This window comes from Pipistrellus hanaki, assembly GCF_964339955.1.
Source record: "Pipistrellus hanaki genome assembly, chromosome: 3".
Lineage (NCBI taxonomy): Eukaryota > Metazoa > Chordata > Mammalia > Chiroptera > Vespertilionidae > Pipistrellus > Pipistrellus hanaki.
Window position 1 is genome coordinate 167350775 of NC_140505.1, and position 23813 is coordinate 167374587.

At 44.4% G+C, this 23813-nt stretch overlaps 1 protein-coding gene across 3 annotated transcripts in view; it reads right to left on the reverse strand.

Moving 5' to 3' along the window:
- ETV6 (ETS variant transcription factor 6) overlaps positions 1 to 23813 on the reverse strand; it is a 223976-nt gene that overhangs the window by 29919 nt on the left and 170244 nt on the right. For 2 of the 3 annotated variants that reach the window (XM_084877637.1, XM_084877635.1), the window contains 2 exons: positions 18503 to 18667; positions 6177 to 6311 (listed from right to left, as the gene is read on the reverse strand). In XM_084877637.1, coding sequence (XP_084733763.1) covers positions 6177 to 6311; positions 18503 to 18566 — 199 coding nt within the window. In that variant the 5' untranslated portion in view covers positions 18567 to 18667. The remainder of the gene's footprint in view (positions 1 to 6176; positions 6312 to 18502; positions 18668 to 23813) is intronic. The other variant, XM_084877636.1, reaches the window with a different exon arrangement.

Genomic DNA, 23813 nt, shown 5'->3' on the forward strand with positions numbered 1-23813 from the left:
TTTCCTTATTTTACAGATGGAAACTAAGACACCAGGAAGTTGTGTAACTTGCCTGAAGTCTCCCCACTGGTAAACTGGGAGCTGGGATCTGAGCAGCTGGTCAGGATCCAGAGTGCAGACACACGGTGATGCTCTTTGGCTCCACCACAGTTAACACGGATTACAGAGTCGCCAGACCCCAGCCAACAGCCTCCTTGACACTTCAGTCATCAACAGGATCCCAGCAAGACTAGAGACGTGGGGATGCTTTTCGCAACCACCAGTAATAGGATGTGGCCCGAGCAGCTAAAGGCCTCACGTGCCCTGCTGCCCACTCGGCAGCTGTCCGGAGGGGCTGGCTCCCCAGGGCTCAGCAGCTCTCCAGCTCTCGGAAGCCAGTGCCTGACTCAGAGCCCACATTCCTCACAGGCTGGGGATGTTCCCTGGGCTAAGTCCTGAGGCGTTCAACGCTCTCTATGGGTTAATCGTAGGGGTGTCGAACTCAATCAGAGAAGGGGCCAAAATCTAAAATCTAGCCTAAATCTCGGGCCGAATGGTTTACTGAACAGTCATAAACTGACAATGTCATAAACTGACAGCGGAGTGCAGTGATGACAGCGCGGTGCGGGCCACATTGCAAGGCCTGGCGGGCTGGATTTGGCCCGCGGGCCTTGTGTTTGACACATGTGGGTTAATGCATCCAAGTTAGTCTGCGTTTTTCATATCATGAACTGAGGACTTTCACTGGTGTCTCAAAAGTTATCTTTGACTTTTTATTTTTACTTAGATTTGGCAGTTTCAAGTACTATGAAGCAGAGAATGTATAAGCAGACGTGCTGGGACTGGCCACAAGGTACCCAGCTAGGGGACCTGACCTGGCATCCTAATCTCTACACGTCCATTCATTTGTTCCACGTTTAGAGTGCTTGCAAAATAGCAACAACAACAACAATAATAATAAATAATGAGAACATTATTTTTGTGGCTCAGTCATGCTGCGGATGAGTGCAGGTATTGGAGGCGTGTGGGCCTGGGGTTAAATCTTAGCTTTGCTTCTTTGCAGTCACTTTACTGCTCTAGCCTCGAATTCCTCATCTGTAAAATGAGAATAATATTACCTTCTTGAAAGGCTGAGTGTGAAGATCAAATGATTTAAACATGGAAGAGCTTCGAACAGGGTCTGACATGCAAAAAAGGACCCAATAAATGATAGCTTTTATTTTGTTCTTATAAAGCAGATTCATATACCTCAACTTCTTTAATTATTTCATTAAACTTGTTTAAGATTTCCTTCCTCCAGAACAGTCTTTGGGCACTTGGGCCTGGTGGCTGGCGTTGGGGGAGAGGTGATGTTTCCATTAATAAAGCAGCCCTATAAATAAAACTGCTGTGGGCCATCCCAGAATGCGGGCCACCCACGCTGCCCCCCATCAAAGACACGATTTCTCTCCTCTCTTCCCCTGTGTGGTGGTAAGAACTGAGAAAACAGTATTTTGACACTTGACTTTTCTCATCTTCACTTCCACTTTCCATGTCCACCTGGGGGCAAAAAGCTGCCCCAGAGCACAACTGTCACCTTAAAGCTGCCTGCCCTGCTGCAGAAACCATCACAGCCCTGCACGTGCGAATATTTTCAAATGAAAGTGACTGAGAATCACCTCCCAGTCTCTTAGATGGGGCATAGGAAAGGGTGGAACGGAAGGGATGAAACTACAGGGGGGCCCCCCAAAGAGATGGTGGGAGAAGAACACTGAGGAAACATAGACACTTCCCTGCCGGTGGCTCAACTGGTTGGAGCGTCATCCGCACACGAAAAGGTTGAGGGTTCGATTCCTGGTCAGGGCACATACCTAGGTTGTGGGTTCAATCCCCAATCAGGATGCATACAGGTGGTAGCCAATTGAAGTCTCTCTCTCTCTCTCTCTCTCTCTCTCTCTCTCTTTCTCTCTCCCTCCCTCCCTCCCTCCATCCCTCTCTCCCTCCTCCCCCCCCTCCCTTTCTTCTTCCCTCTCTTCCTTTCTCTCTAGAATAAATGAAAACATCCTTAGGTGAGGATTAAAAGAATAAGCATAGATCTCATTCCTTCTCCCTAGAGACTTGTGCATGTCCAGGCCAACATCATTTGCTGGTCTGAAATTTCTAAAGATGTTTTGCCTCCTGGTTTTGGTAAAAGAAGTAGTATCATTGCTTATTTTGTCTTCTTCCTACGTAACTATCTAATTCATATTATGCAGATTGAATGGGTCACAACAATAAAAGAAAAGGAATCTAGAAGAGATATTTAGCTATTTCTGAGCAACACCAGGCAGGACACTGTTAGGATTTTCTAGATTTTAGTTGTCCTTTTCCCTGAAGATAGGGAATGCACCCTATTCATCTTCATAGCACCCAGTGAGGCTCACGCCATGGATAGAATGTGAGGAGTTGAGAGCTGAAAGATCTGAGATCATTTAGTCTAATCTCCTATCTTACAACTGAGGGCCAAAAAAAAAAAAGAGAGAGAGAGAGAAACGTGGCCCTTATGATTGTTCTGGAAGAATATGGGTTAGAACCTGGTTGCCTGACTTCCAACATCATTCTTCAGAAATTTTTATCTCAGCTGACCATGTGTCCCAGTTTGTCAAAATGATTCTGGCTTATACCTATTGCCTTTGCTTACTTGTTAGAATCCCATTTCGTTGTCATAAAATGCCTCAGTAGGAATGAAAATTTATAAGGTTACCCGATAATATAATATTGCACTCCCGTCCCATAAACAAATAAGGAAAAAGAGTGGGATGCAGGTTCTCCTACACTTAAGGTGGTGATCTGAGGACTGCTTTGCCCAACACAGGACAATTTCAGAACAGACATAGAGAAGACAAATGTTTTTTAAAAAAAGTTTGAATTAGTAAGATCACCTTCCTCTCCTGTCAGAGCCTGGAGGGGGCCTCTGAGCTAACACCAGTATCCTAGCTTATGGGACTGCAGTGTGGCTGCTGGGAGGGTGGGGGTGGTGGTGTGTGTGACAGGATTTCAATGCAATGTACCTGGATGGGATATTTGCAGGGAACTGCTCTGGATTAAAAATGAAACCTTTGTGTTGGGAGATAAATTCCCAGTATGCCATGAATGTGCAAACTGGGTAAGATGGTGGCAGGGATGAGGTGAAGCACAGGGGGGCTGAATGAAGCTTTGTGATTGCACATCACTCTGCACACACCCCTCCCCCCCTCCCCGGAGCCAGCCTATCCAGGGGCTGAGCTGAGCCCCGTCTGAAACACTGGTTCCCCTTCCATTCTGTCACATCTCTCTGCACCAAGTCAGGAGCTACACACTTTCACATGGCACTGTACCCCAAGAGGTAAGATAAATCACTGGGCACACAATATTTGCTATGCTTAATTTCACTTTACCGAACTACTTGTTCTCGGGGCCAGATCTCTCTGTATGTTAACATATGCCCATATTAATGTGCTACTAGTCACAAGCAAATATCACAGTATTGATTCCAGAGATAGTTCCTGTCGAGCTGGATATTTCTTCTTGCTGGTGGAGGAGAGAGGAAAAGGGGTGGGAGGCAGGTGGGGGCAGGGAACTCTAGTCGGTTCCTTCTCCTTCGTCACCAAGGGCACTGATAGATCTGGAAGTCTGGGGGCAGCAGCCTCTTCCTCTCACCTCTGGGTCTTGTACAGCTCTTCTCATCTGCTGACACCTGATAAAGACCTAAGCTTCTTTTCCTGTGTGAACCCCTGTCCATCTGAGAGCATGCCCTCCGTCTGCCCGGGCGGAGGAGAGGGTATGTACTCTCAGCTCTTGCTTCCTGGCTGATAGCTTTAAGGAGTGGTCTCAGAACACAGTCCTTTCCAGAGCAGGGTCTGCAGCAGAGCTAACTGGCTCTCAGGGCGATGAGACCCTTGACCTTGGCCTCATTAGCTCCATTCTTTTACCTACTGAGCTCATCCCTACCACCACCACACTTGAGAGAACAGCTCATTAAAGCCTAGGAGGGGCACATCTGTATTTACCGGGTTTGACAGTAGCTCTGAGAGTAAGCCAGCTTTCTCTATTGATTAGCTCCTGCAAATGAGAACAATGACAAGCACACCTACTTATGAGTCAAATCAGGCCACGGGGAGAGGAGGAAGGATTTGTGATGAGGTCAGACCATCAGTCTCCAATCACATTTGGGGAATAAAAAAAAAAAAAAAAGGAATAGAAATTCCAAATGGGATTTTTTTTTTTTTTTTAAGTAATGAGAAAAAGATGGGGGGAGGGGGCGCGGAACACTCATCACACGCCCTTTGTATCTGAAGAGGCAGGCAAGGTAATATAATTCTCGCCTTAATGTCAAGCTTCAGTAAACCCACCTCCTGGTTACCATGCAGGCGGAAATGTACATGCAGGAAGAGCAGAAGAACGAAGAAACCCAACTGCGGGTGGGGCCAGCCGCTAAATTTAGCAAGGGGAAAACTAGAGGAAGGAAGGATGAGAGAGACATCACAAAACCAGGGACCTGCTGGGAAGCACTTGGCACAAGGAAGAGGCGAGGAGAAGCCCGGAGTCAGGCTCTCTTCTGTGAAGTGCTAATGAAGAAAACAACTCCCCGTGTTTTTAATTTGCCAATAACAGAACAAAGACATTAGCCCTGCTCCTGGGGGTGATCTAGCAATGTAAGGAAATGCCCTGAGGGACCAGGCTTTAGTCCCCCAGTAATCTGGTCCACGTGAAAAGTATTGCTTTGTGTCCCCACATCTGTTGTCTAACCCATCCGGGCAGGCAGGCTCCACAGAGGCACTGAGCATCGCCGTACAATGGAACGGTGCACAAAGTAAGATTTTTATACCTATTTCCATGCCCATATGCCTGATTTTTTTTTTTTTTTAAGATTTTAAAAATTGCTTTTTAGAGAGAGAGGAAGAGAGAGGGAAAGAGAGAAAAACATTGATGTGAGAGTGTAGCATCAATTGACTGCGACTTGTATGCCCCTTACCAGGGATTGAGCCCACAACCTGGGCATGTGCCCTTGCCAGGAATGGAACCAGCAATCTTTCAATGTATGGGATGACATTCAACCACCTGAGCGACACCGGCCAGGGACCCCTATGCCTGCTTTGGACTATGTCCAGGGTCACAGTGAATGTCTGGTTTTCTGTTCTGTTTTCTATCGATGATTTTGGTGATGGGTGTGACTCACAGGAGAGCAGCACCTGGGGCGGCTGCAATAGCATTTACACTGAGCACACTGTAAGACACCACCTCTGGTGCATAAAATAGAACCCCCTGCTCCCCCACAGAGTTCACAGGGTTTGGGTCTTTTTTCATCCTCCAGCTTTCATTCCCCTCTGCTCACTCATTTTCAGTGATTCCTCCTAACTGTCTGTCCTCCATCCAAATCCTCCACATCCTACTTCCAACCTGACCTCCTTGGAGTAGCTCTACCAAGGTCAAGTGTGGATCATTGTGGAAGCAGGCCGATGGCTCACAGGGTTGTATTTAGTTTATTCTCTCTATTTGGGGTATGTTTAAGATTCCTCACGACAAAAGGTTGTGGGGAGGTGAGGGGGAGGGAAGATAAGCTATACAACCCAATTCCTCTGACTACTTTCTGTCCTATGCCATTCTCTCTGCTTGGAATGTTCTCCACATCACCCCTGCTTATCTAATCCAGCTGGATCACCAAGGAACCCCCCAGAGCCGCCTCGTGCATGGAGCTGACCTACTGCTGGTACCGGACATATCTCCCCTCCCACCACCTCTTTATGATGCCTACTATGACATGTACATATCTTGCTCCTTTCTTCACTGAGTTGCATAGAGCCTAGAGCAGTGGTTGGCAAACTGCGGCTCTCGAGCCACATGCAGCTCTTTGGTCCCTTGATTTTTTTGCAAAGGCCAGCTTAGGAGTACCTTAAGTTAATAACAATGTACCTACCTATATAGTTTAAGTTTAAAAAATTTGGCTCTCAAGAAAAATTTCAATCGCTGTACTGTTGATACTTTGCTCTGTTGATTAATGAGTTTGCTGACCACTGGCCTAGAGTCCATCTCAATCATCTTGGCCTTTCCCCCAGGATCTTATACAAAGTAAGCACTCAATAATGGGTTTGTTGAATGAAAAAATGAACCACACAAAAAGAACCACTTATCAAATTAACAATGAGACCTCTTGGATCTGTCTAAGCCTCGGGCAAGGAAAGACAAGCCTCCTCGGGTACCTTCCTCGTGGTTCTGGTGCAGTATGACTTCCGGCTGGGTGTGGATCGAGTTTCCGGGGTGGAAGAAAGGTGAAAAGAGAATCCGAGGTTTCCTCTGCTTCAGAATATGCTGAAGGAGTTCATAGAGCACATCACCTGGAAAGAGAGAGGAAAGAGAAGTACAGAAATGGGAATATTTTACTCACTGCTCACTGAGCTTCGGCGGTATGCGTGGCACTGTCCTGAGTTCACCATGTCCTGTGAGTAGGACAGGCTCACTTCCCACCCTCCCAGGGCACAGGGGACACTTGGGATGTGCCGCTTGGAACTCTGAAGGTCAGAGCATGTGATTTTTTAATAGAACTTTTCAATTATGAAATATACCAAAAAACGTTTTATAAAATGCCAAAAACCAGGAAGAACAAAAGCCACCCATAATTTCATCATGAAGAGGAAAGCCCCATTCCCTACCTAGAGTTATAAATTAGAATCGAGCATATCATAGTTTAGTGTCCCATTTTCCCTCCCACATTATTGAACTGTTCCAGTAGCTGCATAATGGCTGCTTCACAGACTTTATTTGAAATTTAAATTGTCCTAATTAATTGCTATTCCTTTTGTGAAAACATTCTTTCCACATCCATCTTTGCTTGCATTTCAGATAATTCAAAGATTTAGGAAGTCACTGAGAATGAAAAGTTTTAATATCCCTATGACAACTCAGAGATTTTTCAGAGAAATCATCCTCCCCCCAAAAATAAAACAAAACAAAACAAAACAAAACATCACACACACATATACATAATTCCCATGCTTTTCTACCCATCCCAATTCCAGGTAGGAAGAGAATAAATATGAAAAAAACTCACTGTCTGGTCACAGCTGCTAAGTACAGAAGAGATCGTATAGAGTAGTGGTCAGCAAACTCAGTCAACAGAGCCAAATATCAACAGTACAACGACTGAAATTTCTTTTGAGAGCCGAAAACCGACTTCTGCGCATGGGCCATGAAGTTTCAATCACACTGTACGTGCACTCCCGCATGTGGTATTTTGTGGAAAAGCCATACTCAGGGAGCCAAAGAGCTGCATGTGGCTCACGAGATGCAGTTTGCTGACCATGGTATAGAAAACTGGCACATCTGGGATGCTTCCCTCCTTTAAAAATGCAACACAGCACTGCTCCAAGGTCCCATAATTTCCAGAGAATCGCCTGCAGTTGTCAGCCCCTTGCTGAGGACGGAGGGGGCTGTCTGGAGCTGGGGCCCTTTGTTCTGATATATTTGGTATTTGACATGTCCACTGAGAAGTTAATTAGAAAAAGAACACCTGTCCTGGTCCTGTCCCACCCCTTTGACTTAGATCCAAGTTCAAAATGCAGGTGGGTGCCCCCAAGCCCCTCAGGGGTGGGTGACTAATCTCTCAAATACCACAGCCCTGACTGTCCCCCCACGCCCTTCCACACACAGATGGGCAGTCAACAACTGGAACAAACAATGGGCTTTTAGCTCTAATTTTAGCCCTTTTAAACAGGCTCTTTCATTAACAATTTAACTGCATATTTTGGGCTGTAGATATATATATATATATATATATTTTTTTTTTCATTTTAAACTCAGCCTGAGAAATCACATTCTATTCTGAGGGATTCCCGAAGTCCCGAGCATCTTCGCTTTGGCTTTCGTCCTTCCTCTACCTTTGAGTTTGGTTGTTATTAACATAACTTACTGCCACTATTTACTATTATGACTCAATAAGGCAAACGACTTTAAAGAGCTGAGGTCACCAGGTCACTTGGGTATTTCCTTTCAGTGAACGGGCAAGAAGACGCGGCAGAGTCCTGAACCAGACCTCTGGAGGCAGCACCTGGCACAGGTGATGGGGCTTGAGATCTGGAAGGCTGCGGAGCTCCCTGAAGTCTCACGGAGCAGTCACAGCAGTCATGGTAATGTCGTCTCCGATAAGCTGAGGACATGGAGCCCAAACTACAGTCCTAGTTTAAACTTCATATTTTAATCACTTACAAAAATAAGTCACTAATCAATATTCTGTTTCTGTTTAGTGTGATGTCTTCCTAAACTTTTCTTTAAAAAATATTTTTTTATTGATTTCAGAGAGGAAGGGAGAGAGGTAGAAACATCAATGATGTGAAAGAATCATTGATTGGCTGCCTCCTGCACGTACCATACCTGGGATCAAGTCTTCAATCTGGGCATGTGCCCTGACCAGGAATCGAACCATGACTTCCTGGTTCAAAGGTCAATGCTCAACCACTAAGCCAACCTGGCCCTACTTCCTAAACTTTTCTTAATTTACACGGCCTCACACCTCACTGGGTTTCATCCTGTGGATTTGAGCGCTGCTTTATTTGAGTAGCATGAAGAAGAAAAAAGAAAACACTGAAAACAAAACATTAAAAATAAAAGGTCAGCAATTGGTGCATCCTTTTTGAAGGGGAGCCAGGAAATAAAAACATAGCACCTGCGAGGTGTTTGATTTAGTTGTCTAGAGAGGAAGGCTGACATGGAGGATGGCACAGACCGCAGACACGGCTGCTGGACAGCTCGCCCACCATCCACGTGACCTTGAGCGAGTCCCTGAACTTCTCAGCAGAATGCAGACAACATCCACCCAGAGGTTGCTGTGAGGAATCAATGAGAGGAGGGTCTTGAAGCATTAGAGCAGGGGCTGGTGCACTGCTACACCCTGACCTCTTCCTGGGGTCACGCCTGGGGCTGGAGAAGCTCGGAGGTGAGGTGGCTGAAGACTAGGCAGGAGCAGGCAGGGCAGTAACATGGGCCGGGAAGAGTCTCCGCTGTGCGGCCAGGCTGGTGCCTCAGGCTCATCCTGTAACACCCCTAAGGCCTCACTCAGCTTCATCCTCCCCACAGGATTACTGTGAGGAGTGGATGAGGAAATGAGCTTGTCACAGCGTCAGGCAAACAGAACGCAGCAAACACTAGCTGTGGCTGTGACCACTGCTGTCACCACCACCACCACCATCATTATTACTATCATTATTATTGATATTACTATAGTAATAGTTCACATATTGAACCAAGGAGGGGTGCCTGGGTCACGGTCAGTTAGTCTCTGTTTTTCAGAAAGGGCAAAGGTTAACTGAGGCCATTTACTCATTCGTGGCCTCTTCTGGACACCTCGCCCTCATGGTGGGCTAAGCCCACGGTGGGGCTGACCTGTGCTCTGTCCTGCCCAGGTGACCTTTAGCCCTGGTCTTAACTTCAGCCTCTCACCCCAAAGCTGGCAAAGGGAGCCAGGCAGCCGAGGTTCATCTCTGAGTGGGCAGGAGCAAGCAGGCAGAGGAGAGAGCCAAGCGGAACTTGGCTAGTTCCTCACCTAAACTGCACGCCTGTTGTGAGAACCAGTAAGATAACATTCATCGGCACCACCTGTGACAGCTGGCTAGTGGGTGGGAGCAAGAGCCTGAGGTCCCAGGTTCCAGGCCAGGAAAAAAGTGAAGCCTAACATGATGAAGTATGGCCACAACTAGATCCATCCACCCATCCATCCATGTTTCCTCAGCAACCAGGGCTCGGCTAGGGAATGTGTCAGGCTTAGCACAAACATGTCACTGCTATGGGGACCCAACTAAATGCATGCCCTGTGTGTGCATGACTGGCAGTAATAACAACCTGCTGAGAAACGCTCCCGATAACTGCTTGGAGTCTTAGACCGGGAGAGGATTCTAGAGCCGTGGTTGGCAAACTGCGGCTCTCCAGCCACATGTGGTTCTTTGGCCCCTTGAGTGTGGCTCTTCCACAAAATACCACGGCCTGGGCGAGTCCATTTTGAAGAAGTGGCATTAGAGGAAGTTCAAGCTTAAAACAATTGGCTCTCCAAAGAAATTCCAATCGTTGTACTGTTGATATTTGGCTCTGTTGACTAATGAGTTTGCCGACCACTGTTCTAGAGGTTTCCTATAATGACTCGAACTTGTGTTCATTAAAAGCCCTTTGCCCCCCTTCCCCTGCCAAGAAGTAGCTTTGGAGGAGAATTTCCAGTGACGGGAAGCTGGCCACGAGATAAGCAAGCCATTTTGGACAGCTCTAGCTGATAGAAAGTTCTGATGAGCTAGAATCTGGCTGCCCTACAGTCTCATGCACTTTAGCTCTTAGCTTTGGCTTCTGGAGCACCCTGACCATGTGTCCCATCTACAACCATCTTCTACATAAATCAAGATGGCTTCCCATCCTCTCCCCATCGCTACAGTCCCCTAATCCCGCCAGCACCTGGCCTCTTCTCTGAAAATATTCATGGAGGCGTATCTGAAAAGTAGTACTAACAAAGAGGTCTCTGGAATAATGAAGATATTTAAAAATGTTATATTTATTTGCTTGTTGAAAGTAAAGAGCATGAGCCAAAGCACTGTATCTCTAAGTTAGCTAATGATCACTGGCTCAAATTCAAAAGGCACTTTTCGGGAAATTCTTGGCCCATTCAATTCTTGATAAATCTTCTTTGTCTTCCCAGAAAAGACATAACTAGTACTAACTGTAAAAGGTGCTTCTAGCTTTTGTTGGCTCCTCCATAGATCTGCACACATACATACATAGTTCATGTACACGCATGCCCGTACAGAGGTGGGTTTGTCATGAAGCTAGTGAGTTTCAGGCGCCTTCACTTACATAGTCCCTTGGGAGTCCTAGAATTATTTGCATCTAAATTATAAACTTCCGGCCCCATAACACCTATATACCCTTCTGGGTGAATACACACATGTGACACATGAATGTACATGCATCCATACATGTGCAAGTGCGTGCACACGTGCGGGCGCGCGCACACACACACACACACACAAATCCAGAAACTAAACATATACTATTTTACATTGGTGATCTGGATGTGAAAATCCAAGCACCTAATATGAGAATTCTAAATTCTATTCTTTCATTTGCTATTTGTTTCAAATAGTAGTGAGAGTGGACAAAACTGTTGCAAGTTGCTTGTCAATTTTACTAGTGTCTGAAGACCAAGAACATAGAGATGTTGCTTAGGGGATCAAATTTATCTAATAAGTTTCCTTACTTTTAGAGAAAAGAGCTTGGGTTCTGGAGCAAGGAAGTCCCCAGTTTGAATCATGGTTCCTCTCTTTCTCAAGCTACATGCACTTAGGTAAACTATTTTGAGCCATAGTTCAAGGCTTAGTTAAATAATCTTTGTCTCAAATGACAACAATGCCATAGACTTGGCGGGGCTGTTACAACGATTAAATGAGATGATGGGAAGAAGCACCAGCCCATACCTGCTATCATATGTGCTCAATAGATGGGATCCCTTATGATCATGATAATTATTCACAGACCTGTCTCAAAAAATCTGGAAACTATTTGCTTTCCTTCAATATTTTTGCACTTAAAGCACAGACAAAAGTTTAATGAAGTCACACTTATATGTATGGAATTTTTTTTCCAGTTGACATCACTTCATTCAGACATTTCTAGCTTATCGTTTTTCTCTCTCTCTCTAGTTCATGGTTTTATCTTCAACATCTTTCTATGGGTTTCTTCCTTTTAGTATTTAAGCAGCTTCAAGTTATGGATTTCTTCCCTTTAGTATTTAAACAGTTTCTAGTTTTTCTTGTCTTCCACGCACATGCATGCGTGCACACACACACACACTCCGTCTTCACCTTCCCCTCTAGATATTCCTGTTTCTCTCCCATTGTAGCTGAAAAAGTCTCTGAGGAGCTGTCCTACTCTGCTATCATCCCTTTTCTCCCCTCCACTCCTCAGGGCACTCAGTCTGGTCTCCACTCCAAATCCTTCTCCAAACTGCTCTTGCTCTTGCTCAGGCCGCTGACCTAGTGTCAAAGCCAGAGAGCAGCGGTGGCGCCTGGGGACCGTGCCTGCTCTCTCAGCAGCATTCACCATTGGGAATCACTACCTCCCCTCAGAACTGCATGGTTTCGGATTCTGATTTTTCCTGCTTCTCTTCTCACCTCTGCTCCTCCTCCTCCAACCCTCCCACAGTCCGGCTCCCAGAGCTTTAGCTTTCTTTCTGGTGCTCTCATCTACTCCCAGGACTCCCACAAGCTTGTCTATGAAGGATCCACTCCAGACAGGCATTTCTCCCCACCTCGGGACCTCAGTTCTCTCCAGACACGTCCTCCAGCATGACATACGGGCACCACACATTGAGCCCCGAAAGCCCTCATGGTATATATCACTGTTCAGTAAATGCCCAGCTGATTGGGCCAGAAACCTGGGAGTCACGCTTCACAGCTCTCTCGCTCTTATCCAACATCTAATCAGTCACCTTATAGACTGTCTTCTAAATATTCCTTGACTCACCCCTTCCTCCCTGCTGACCCTATCTTAGTTCAAGTCACCACTACTGCTTTCAGGTGCCAGCCATGCCGACTGCCCACATCCACTTTCCATCTCTGCCTTGTCAGCCAACCTTCTGCTTCAACCCTGGTGGCTCCTACCTGTCTGTCTTTTAAAAAAATATTTTTATTGATTTCAGAGAGAAAGGGAGAGGGAGAGAGAAACATCAACGATGAGAAAGAATCATTGATCGGCTGCCTCCTGCACATCCCCTACTGGGAATGAGCCAGCAACCTGGGCAGATGCCCTAACTGGGAATCGAACCATGATCTCCTGGTTCATAGGTCAACACTCAATCATATGGTCAATCATTGAGCCACACTGGCTGGGCAGGCTCCTATCTGTCTTTCAAATAATACTGGTAGTCCTGAGCATGATCCACAAGACCCCGTACTACCTACAGAAGAAATAATAAGCGACCCCACAAATGGTCCTAAAGCTACAGTGTATTCCTTTATAGTCATGTTCTCCGAGTTCGTTTAGCAAATCTCATGTTGGGGGCTGGCTAGGTGACTTCCAGTTTCGACAATTCTATAAATAGAACTGTTAAGGACTATCTATTTATTTTACTGGATTGTTTTCTTAGATTTTTTTTCTCTTAAAATGGTACTATCAACAAAAGGGTATGATTTGTTTAAAAGTTGTTGTTTAAAAGTTGTTGTTATTCACTGCTTGTTCTCCAAGGGGCTGGGACCAGTGCAGTGTGTCATCGACAAGGGTCCCCAGAGCCTGTCTCCAGGGGTTTCATAACATCAAACTTCTCACGTTTAGTAGATTTAAAGTGGAATCTTAACACTTTTAAAGTGTGCAATTTTCAGGTGATGACTATGTATATATCCTCATATGAAGCGTATCTGATATAACACATTCTTATATTTGCAAATTGTTCTCTTTCCCCTTTCTCTTTTCTGTTTTTATTCAGATTTTAGTTTTCTTCTGACCAACAAAATAATAATAGAAGCATGCATGGTGTGGGAGGGATAGTGCTCAGGCTGTTCAGAAAATTCTCTCTGCTTGTGACAGGTTCAGGATGAAGTCCCATGTCTCAGTCCCTTCAGTTTCATCAAAAACTCAACAGGGAAAGCACCTGTGGAGTCACAGGTCCCAGAGGGGGACCCATTCGCGGCCATCACAAGCCCATTCCTGTCTCGGACTGTTTGGCTTTCTGACTCTGCATGCTCTCATTTCCCCAGCATGCCATGCAATCCATTTGTGGAGGCTGATTGAATTACAAATGCTTTTATTTAATACAAAATGCTGTCAGTGACCATAAAAATAAACTAGTCGTTTACTTAGGAACAAATGTTGGAAATTTAGCTGGAAATCTATGTCTTAGACATAGAGATCCTGAGATAAAGGGAGCACCTTGTGGGAAAAGTTCAATATTATATTTAAGACAAGGATAAATCAGTTAGAAAAGAAATCTAGTGAGACAAGTACCTTTAGCTGCATAAAAAAAAAACATATGGTAAGAAAAACAAAAGAATAAGCTCATAAGGAAAAAAGGGGTACGTTGTTTACTTAAAAAGTGTTAGTTTTGCCGAAACCAGTTTGGCTCAGTGGATAGAGCGTCGGTCTGTGGACTGAAAGGTCCCAGGTTCGATTCCTGTCAAGGGCATATACCCAGTAGGGGGTGTGCAAGAGGCAGCTGATAGATGTTACTCTCTCATCGATGTTTCTAACTCTCTATCCCTCTCTCTTCCTCTCTGTAAAAAAATCAATAAAATGTATATATATATAAAAGTGTTAGTTTTACATGTTCCAGTATCATTTTGTATGAAGGATCAGTAATCACCACCTTTCACAAATGGGACAAGTGAAGTGCTAAGAAATGAAGTGGCTTTCCTGTAATTGACTTATCTAAGCTTTCTGTTTTGTTTTGTTCTTTTTCTTTCTTTGCTCAAAGACACAATAAGAGCAGAAAGAGCCTAGACCGGTTTGGCTCAGTGGATAGAGCATCGGCCTGTGGACAGAAAGGTCTCAGGTTCAATTCTGGTCAAGGGCATGTACCTTGGTTGCAGGCACATCCTCAATAGGGGGTGTGCAAGAGGCAGCTGGTCCATGTTTCTCTCTCATCGATGTTTCTAACTTTCTATCCCTCTCCATTCCTCTCTGTGTAAAATCAATAAAATATATTAAAAAAAAAAAAAAAAAAAGAGCAGGAAGAGCCAACTCCAGTATCTTCAGTCAAGGATCATGTCTGCTCCACCTCCCACACTGCAGGGCTGTTACTCCCCTCTGGGACCCGGACCCTCAAAGACTCTGTGAGTCAATTCTGAAACAGCCAGCTGGCACGGCCATTCAATCTAGCCGGTTGGCCCAAGGAACTATATGTAGATAAGATCAGTATTTTTACTTTAAGCTTGAAAGGGAGTTTAACTGTATTTAAAGGTCACAAGCAAAGCAAGTAACCGCAGACAAAGGTTCTGGTGGGCTGGAAGGGAAGCAATCCCTTGCAGCATCACACTCTAGTATACTAAAAGAGGAATTTTCTTATAAATCTCCAATACAGCTATTGTTGAAATGAATTGAAGGAACTTTGAAAGTATTTTTTATTTTCCTTTTTTAAAGCATTGATAGAAAGTCTAGCATGAATTAAATTTATAATAACTTGCATTTTTTCCATATAAATAATGTACCTATATCCATTCTACCTGAATGTCTTGGGAGTTAAATCAATGTTAACCATCTGTTCCTACTTATTAAGGTGTTTTCTCAAGAGTCTCAGATTGGTCAAATAATCAAATACTCCTTTCAATTTAAATCATCCCAGACCACACCACATGGTGTCTAGTAGAAAAGGACTAGGCAAAATTATCTTGTCCATGTGAGATTTTATAAAATAGAGATTTCCTATGTTTATTCTTCAGCTCTGCAAATGTAACAAATTTATCATCTTGTTCTAAGTTCTAATTGGGAGAATATTTCAAAGAAATATCCCATTTATCTTTAACTTTTTAAATCTCCTGTTTAAAGGTGATATAGTTCCCTGCTTTTGTCTAAGGGTTGAAAATGGAGGACCCTTGTCTTTGAAGTGGATAAGTGCAGTTTGTTAAATTGATTAAAAAACATAGAGTTCAGCCTGGCCAGTGGGGTTCAGTGGTTGAGTGTTGACCTATGAACGAGGAGGACATGTTTCAATTCCCCATCAGGGCACATGCCCGGGTTGCTCAATCCCCACTAAGGGTTGTTGTGTGGAGGAAGCCGTTCAATGATGATCTCTCATCATTGATGTTTCTATCTCTCTCTCCCTCTCCCTTCCTCTCCGAAATCTCTTTTCAAGAAGTAGAGTTCAGAGAGGCTCCCATGTTTGGATCTAAGATAAACAGTATTAATATTTCAGGTAATTATAATTCACTGACTTCCATTATTTCCTCTCTACATAGAGGATCCAGCTTATGTGGCCTTATCTCTGAACTTCACACAAACTGGCCTACACCTTCTTCTTAACCTTGCCTTATATCCCTTCCCCAACCTCGTGAACCTTCCAAAGTCTGTCTCCATTGTCATACCCCTGAGCTTTATCTGACCATCCAACTAGAAATCACCTCCCCTAACCTTCAACTCCCTTAGCCTGTACTCCTATACCAGTGGCTCAGGGCTATCCAGGGAACATTCATGCAATGAATTTCTCCTGTCCTCACCCAACTGTGGTCTATAACACCTCCTGTCCAGACTAGTGAATCTGCCTTAGCTGGCCTTCCTACCTTTTGCCTTTTCCATTTATCAGGTGGGCTTTCTCACTGTCACCCAAATATATTAACCTAATGCTGCTCTAATTACCCAGAATGCTCTCTTTCTCCCCTTGCCACTCAATTCCACAATCTTTCATGTTGTGAACCAACTCCATTCATGCTTTCAGGAGACCCATCCTATCATATGCTCTCCATTCTCCAGCTTCCTTTGCTTTTAGGTTGAATGCAATCCTGCCTGTTTCCCTGGACAGTAGGATGCTGCCTGTTTTCCACATGGCCCATGTCAGCAAAGGTCTAACAACATAGGAAGGAACTACTGACAGGCTTTGCACATCTTCGCTTCCAGCTTTTGAGCAGAGATAACCTAGTTTCATCAGTAAAGTTGAGAGGTGACTGGAGAGAAAAATAAACCGGCAACAAAAAGGAGCACCTGAGATAGGATGAGGACAGAAATTGCAAAGGCTCAAGAAGGAAAGCTTCCTGGAGGTCTAAGTCAAATCAAGCCAAAACACATCACTGTGCTTTCCTTTGTCATATATAAATGGTTTCTCTGGAACACGAAAGAGTTAAGAGTTCTTTTCCTCTAGATAGGTAGCTTTGTGTCTTTAAGCATAATATCTGAGTTTCCCCTGGAACAGAAAAGGGAAGTATTTCTTCATTCAATGAAAAGAAACTATCTAGATTTCCTTTGACGTTAAGTTTTGTTTATATGGCTGTTCTATGGCTTTCTCATTCTGCAACCAAAAATCCATGATAAAAATCAGTGATTTGAGACTAAGTATATTTCACGTATGTTTGTGCCCCTTATAAAACCTTAAAAACAAAACAAACAAACGAAAAACGATTCCTTTTTCAAAGATACAAGCTTTCGAATTTCAATACCACATATACTTTTGGGAGCAACTTCCCCTTTGACATTTCCTCATATAAACGGTCTGTTGAAATTGGGAAAAGCAGGGGAGATCCTGTTCTCTGTCCTTATCTCACCCTCTGGTATGGGGGACATTTCCTCATGACGGTTAGTGTATTAACTGCTGGCAGGCCTCCAGGAGTAAATAAGGGTTGGACAGAGCTGGAGACTATGCCAAGACCTTACGCAGAATCTTTGCCCTTGATCAAGGACAGAAGGGTCTCTGCCAGACAAGTTAGATCAAGGAGACTCAATAGGAGGGCCTGTTGGTACCTGAATAACAAGCCCCTCAAGAGGCATAAATGCAAGACCGAAGATCCCCTTTGACATATGGAGTTCCCAAAGAGCTACCTTCTTCTTCTTCTTCTTCTTCTTCTTCCTTTTTTTTTTTTTTTTAAATATATTTTATTGATTTTTTTACAGAGAAGAAGAGAGAGAGATAGTTAGAAACATTGATGAGAGAGAATCATCGATTAGCTGCCTCTTGCACATCCCCTACTGGGGATGTGCCCGCAACCAAGGTACATGCCCTTGACCGGAATTGAACCCGGGACCGTTCAGTCTGCAGGCCAACGCTCTATCCATTGAGCCAAACCGGTTTCGGCGAGAGCTACCTTCTAAATATCCATCATGTGTAAGATATGGAATTAGAAAGTCTATTTCATTAACATTCTTTGCAGGTACAAACACTCCTTACTGAACAAAATCTTCCCCTGTGGCCTTAGGAGCCCTCATTTGAACAAATCTTCCTCGTTAGATGAGCCTAACCAGGAAACTTCCACTTGTATTGTTCAGGATTTCTACAAGCTGCCAGAGGCATGACTTCAAAAAATTCAGGACATCCAAAGGACATCAACCGAGGCCCCTTGAGTTCCTTTCTAAACTTGCCTTGGCTACATGGATCTCCACCTTGCCCATTCCCTTATCTCCTTTTCTCTCATTTTTTATTGATTTTCTAGTCTAGCTATCTCAGCAGGGCTCCTTCCCCCTACTCAAGCCCGTATTTGTTGTTCACTGAGCAGTTCACAATCTACACTTGCTCTCAAGCACCTCTCTGAAGTCTTCAGACTTAAGGGAGAGAGAAAGGATGGGGATGCATTTTCTTCCTTATGTAGTGGCAAACTAGATCCCTTAAAGTCCAGTGACTGTAGGTCCTAACTGGGTTACTTCTCTGAATCTTAAAAGTTGCCCCTCGATCTGAAAGCTCTTCTTCTTCTCCCCTCATACTGGCATATGTCAGCAGGATCCTTCCTCCACTCAGCTCGGCCATGGTCCCTGAGCCCACGGTGACCGACAGCAGAGATTTTTTTGGGCAGGATGAGCAGTGGTAAAGACCGACCACCGACCAACAGATTCGCCAAGCTGAGCACGTGTCCGGAGTCTAGACGCTCACCTGAATGAGGAGATCGATAGCGAAAGTCCTCTTTGGTCAGCAGCAGGAGAGCTTTGCCATTCATTTCAAACGTGTTGCTGTCAATTGGCCTTAAAGAAAACTCATTTTCAGCCCACTTGAGCCACTGGGCTACGTCATCCCTGCTCCAGTAAACTGGCTGCAAGCCTGTTGGAGAGAGAGCAAGGCAGAAAGAAAGAGACAGGGAAAAAAAAAAAAAAGGGTCTTGTCAGTTAGACAGCTGGGATAAAGGGGAGAGATTTCTGAATGGTTAAAACATTGGGTCCCCAAGTCTGAAGAGCCCCCATGTTCAACTCTGAATTCCAGATTAAAACCCAAGTTTGATAAGTGCCAAAGTGTGATATAAATAGAGGCAAACTGAGCAAAACATCTTTTTTTTTTTTTTTTTTTGTCTTTAAGGGACCATTGGTCTTAGAGCCCCACCCTTCCTTGCCCACTCCAGGGCCTGTCTGGATTCCAGGGTTGCCGGAAAGGTGCAGCTCTACGGTGGCCTGAGGTGCCCATGGGGGCTCAGTGTCATGACACATGCCAACAGACTTCGAAGGGGACCTTTAAATCAGAGCTGATCTGACTGCGACCCAGCGTCCTTTCGAAGTGGGAATGTTCCAGAGCTGGGCTTGACCTCCCAGAGCTGCCAAAAAATGAAGTGTTCCCTGAAATTTCTTCCTGGAAGAGCATTTGCTCAGCCTCTGGGAAACCATCAGGCCAGCCTCTGGGGATGAGAGGGCAAGGTAAGGAGAAAAGACTTTTGCCTTTTTAGTCTACTTGCTGTGCTTAGAACTTCCTGGAGTGGGGAGTGGGGGGGGGGGGGAGGGGGGGGAGGTTGGGAGGAGGGAGAGCTACTTGGACTCGGAGTAGGACCAGGAGTGGGTCAAAGGGAGCACTGCAGCTCAGGGCCTGTCTCTGTTGGGAAGCCTGACTGGGAATCTACCTTTTAATTTTATTTTGCTGTTGTGAGAAGTCTTTGACATCATTCAAGTGGTTTAGAATAGTGGTTCTCAAAGTGTGATCTGGGGACCCCTCAGGGTTCCGAACACCTTTTCAGGGGTCTATGAAGTAAAAACTCATTTCATAACAATATTAAGAGATTATTTGCCTTTTTCACTCTCATTCTTTCATGAATGTACAGTGGAATTTTCTAGAGGCTACACAAGATGTGGAATTGCATCAGAGATGAGAATCCAGCCATCTCCAATGAAGCTGGACATGAAAGAGGCTTGCAGAAATGTGGAACAATGCCACTCTTCTCACTAGTTTAGTTTTGTAAATATATCTGTAAATAGATATTTGTTAATATATACTTAGCTTATTACTTTTCAGCAATTTTACAAATATTATCAAAATTTTCAGTTTTGATTTCCAATCTGGTAACTATATATATAGCTAAAACCCATATGAGCAAAGCTTTTTGAGGTCTTCAATAACTTTTAAGATTTGAAAGGGGTCCTGAGACCAATATCATTGAGAACAGATGCTAGATGCTCAACAGAGCTTCATTCTCTAAAACTGCACTGTGTAAACAGTTCCATACAATGGAATCAGTGAATCAGTGTTTGCTAAGAAGAGCCTCAGTCTCTCTCTGCAATTAGTACCTAAACTTGCTAAGGAGACTCCACGAGTGTGCTACAAGAGTGTCTTTCAGTTTGATCCTAGAAAGAATCACCTCTCAACCTTAAATAAGGCAAGACAAAGATCTGTCTGGTCTACTTGATGGACAGCTCAGCATTCCCGGGGAATGAATGGCTCGGGTCCCCTGGAGAAGGTCCAGGGCCCGTAGGCATGACTTTGGCTCTGTCTCCCAGGCAGCTCCTTTGCAAAGTCTAGTTCTGAAGAATGGCAGCTTCCTTGAACTTTGTGGAAGTATCTTCAAAACTGGTCCACTGTGTAGGGCATCAATAAAAAAAACTACAAGCATTGGGATACTAGAGATGGGCACCTAGGTGAGGTTGTTGAGTTGTTTTGTTTTTAAATTGTATAATTTTTAAAATATATTTTACTGATTTTTTACAGAGAGGAAGGGAGAGAGATAGAGAGCTAGAAATGTCGATGAGAGAGAAACATCGATCAGCTACCTCTTGTACACCCCCTTCCGGGGATGTGCCCGCAACCAACGTACATGCCCCTGACCGGAATCGAACCTGGGACCTTTCAGTCTGCAGACCGACGCTCTACCAACTGAGCCAAACAGGTTTTGGCGTAAATTGTATAATTTTTTTTTTTTTACATAGAAAGAAATAATAATGTGCAGCATGTTTCTGCTCTATGATCTTTAGAATAAAACGGTCACTAAAGAATTTAAGGTTCTGTTTTAAGATTCTTAACTGGGCCAAGAAGCAATGTCTATTAAAAATGGTCATTGGATACAGGGGGCATCCCAACCTTTTCCAACAATCTTGAAAAGATGATTCTAGAATCGTGGTAAGGTGGGAGCGTGAGGATGGCTCAGCAAAATTTCAACAGTTGAACCGGTACAAAACCTTAAAGTTTACTTCCTATGACTGTCCACGGTGCCAGTCATCTTAGAACAAGAACAGCATCATGGCTTGTCACTAGGGACTTTCCCCTTCCTCTCCTTCACGCGAGGCCAGCCATGAGGGGACACCTGTGAGGTTCCAGGTCAAGCGTGGCCTGAGAAAGCGCCTGGGGTGAGAGGGCCACAGGAGCAGAAGACGGTGGGTCAGAACCAGGAAAAAGGACAGGGGAGCTTATTAGAGGTGCAAGTGCCAAAGCAAATACAGAACTGAATCCCGCCTGGGAGGGGAAATGAGAGTAAAATGCTGAAGTTTCTACGGAGGATACATGGAAACGCAGGAGGGCGGGTGAGAAGGGGGTGGGGGATTGCAAGTAGTAATTTGAGGTTCTTTATATTCTACGGAAGAAAACAGTCATGAGTAATCTTTTCCCTAAATACAAGAAGAGGCACACACTCCCAACAGTCCTGCCGGTTAAGAATGACAGTTTCTCTTTTCACTTCCCATTAGTCTCTCCCACAGCCCAGCGCCTGCCGCAAGCAGAGCCACCAGGCGGAAACCCCCTCACCAGGGACCTAAGTGAATGCTCTGGGCTTGTGAGCAACAGGAACCCAGTGAATTAGTGGGTCCAGGGAATGCAATGGCAATCTTACTTAGCAGGTGACCGAGACAGAGCAGGCTACCTGCTTGGGGCCACTCAATAAATGTATCAGAGTCACCACTCTTCCTTCCATCAGCATAAAGAGATGGCAGGCACATTCAGTGAGCTGGAAAGAGGCTTGACAGACTTGGGTGTTCAAAGTCAAGCTTCACTGCCACCGCTTTTTTGGTTCAATAGAATAAAAAGGTTGTGGCTGCAGGATGCGCTTTGCAGTTTTAACTGAGGAAAAACAAGCCCCATTTATTCAAACCTAAGGTTCCCAATGCCTGGATGTTACAGCGTCTAACGAAATACAGCCCAGGACCCAGAGGAAACTCTGGTCTGATCAGGACCATTTCACTGAATTTATCTAGCACATCAACCACTACTCTAAGGAGTTTATAAATATTAGTTCATTTCATTGCATGCTCACAACAACCCTATGAGACAGTGTTTCAGATTAGGGAACTGAGGCCCAGGGCCTTTAAGGGACTTGCCCAAGGTCATCTGGCCATGGTAACAAGAGGAGTTGAGGTTTGAACCCAGGCAGTCTGGTTTCAGAGTCGGTGCTCATATCCATTATGCTGACCCATGCATTTCCCATCCAGATTTAGATGGACTTTCAAGGCTATCAGGAATTCAGATAAGACAGAGTGAATTGAATCTTCCCCACCCAAGACTTTGCTCTTTAGAGGCTTTCTCAAGTTATCAATGGACCAAATCGACAGCAAAAAAATCTGTAGATCCCTGAAGAAATAGATTTATAAGTGGGAAAAGGAAGAAGGAGGTGGAACCCTGCTTTAAGCACATCCAGGAACACAACGCTGCCTTCCCGGGCTGCTCGTTCACAGGCACTCACTGCTCATGGGCACCAGTCCTGAGGCTTCACAGGGCTCACAGAAGCCACATGGGCAAGATGAGGGAGGCATACATAACACAGAACGTTGCCTGACAGTTATCTCTTGCAACTTTAACTCAGGAAAGTTGAAAAACACAGTTTTTTAAATTTTTTATTATTGGTTAAAAGAAAAAGAGAAAGAGCATCTGTAGGTCCCTGAAGAAAGTAGATTTATAAGTGGGAAAAGGAAGACGGTGGAGGTGGGAAGCTGCTTCTATGTTATGCTATTCCCTGTGCATGTATAACAAGCCTGTGAGAGCCATACAAAGATGGCCTGGATTTTTAATGCCAATTCATTGCAGAGTATACTTGAGGTGGATTTTGTACAGAATACATGAACTGCTATAATTAAGAAAATTACTAAGATTTCCACTGCAACTTTTCTCCCAAATGGGTCAAGTCAAGTTCACGGTGCCATACCCATCAGTGACATACCCAGGCCCTTAAACTTCCTGCTAATATTTATTTGATTCCATGTTCCAAGGCGCAGACATGTCCACCACCACATTCTTAAGCATCATTTCAGATTTTTCTGAGTTTAAACATAACTAACCATAAAAAGTGTGCTGGGAGTCCAGAGCCTGGATTTTACTAACAGGTTTGCCATTAATGAAGGTGTGACTCTGGGAGGGCCACTCAATTTCTCTGGCTCCGTGATTTCATCTGTACAATGAGGGGCTTAGAGTATGTGATCTCTATTCCCTCCTGGAATACAGTCAAGATGTTCCCCTGTAATTTAAAACTTAAAATCCAAAGACTACAAGCAGCCCAGACCTTCTTCTTCCAGAAAATGACCCTGAGGTTCTGTAACTTCCTCAAGGATCTCCTGAATCACGGAAAACAGATTAAGTTACTTTAAATGAGGTTAGTGCTTGAGAGTGCTTTATTGTATTCTAATTCTTGGAAAAGTTATAACCCAGGCAACGGCAATAATAAACATAACATTTTGACAAGGTGCTCTAACATGTATGACCTCATTTGGAATTCTCACAAACACCCTGTGAAATCTGCTGTATTCTCATTTCAGTTTATCAAATGAGGAAATGGGGGCCTCAGAGTCATTAGATGATTTACTGGTTAGAACAATACCCAGTTCAAGCTCTTTAGCTATAGTATACGTTAATCAAAAACACCCTTTAACTCAAACTTTCTGTATAAACAGGAATTTGCTACAGATTCCATGGCTTAGAGAACAGAATCATAAAAGACAGAAGACACCTCAGCAATGATCTCGTCCAACCCCCACCCCATCTTACTTACTAGGAAACTGAAGCCAGAAAACAA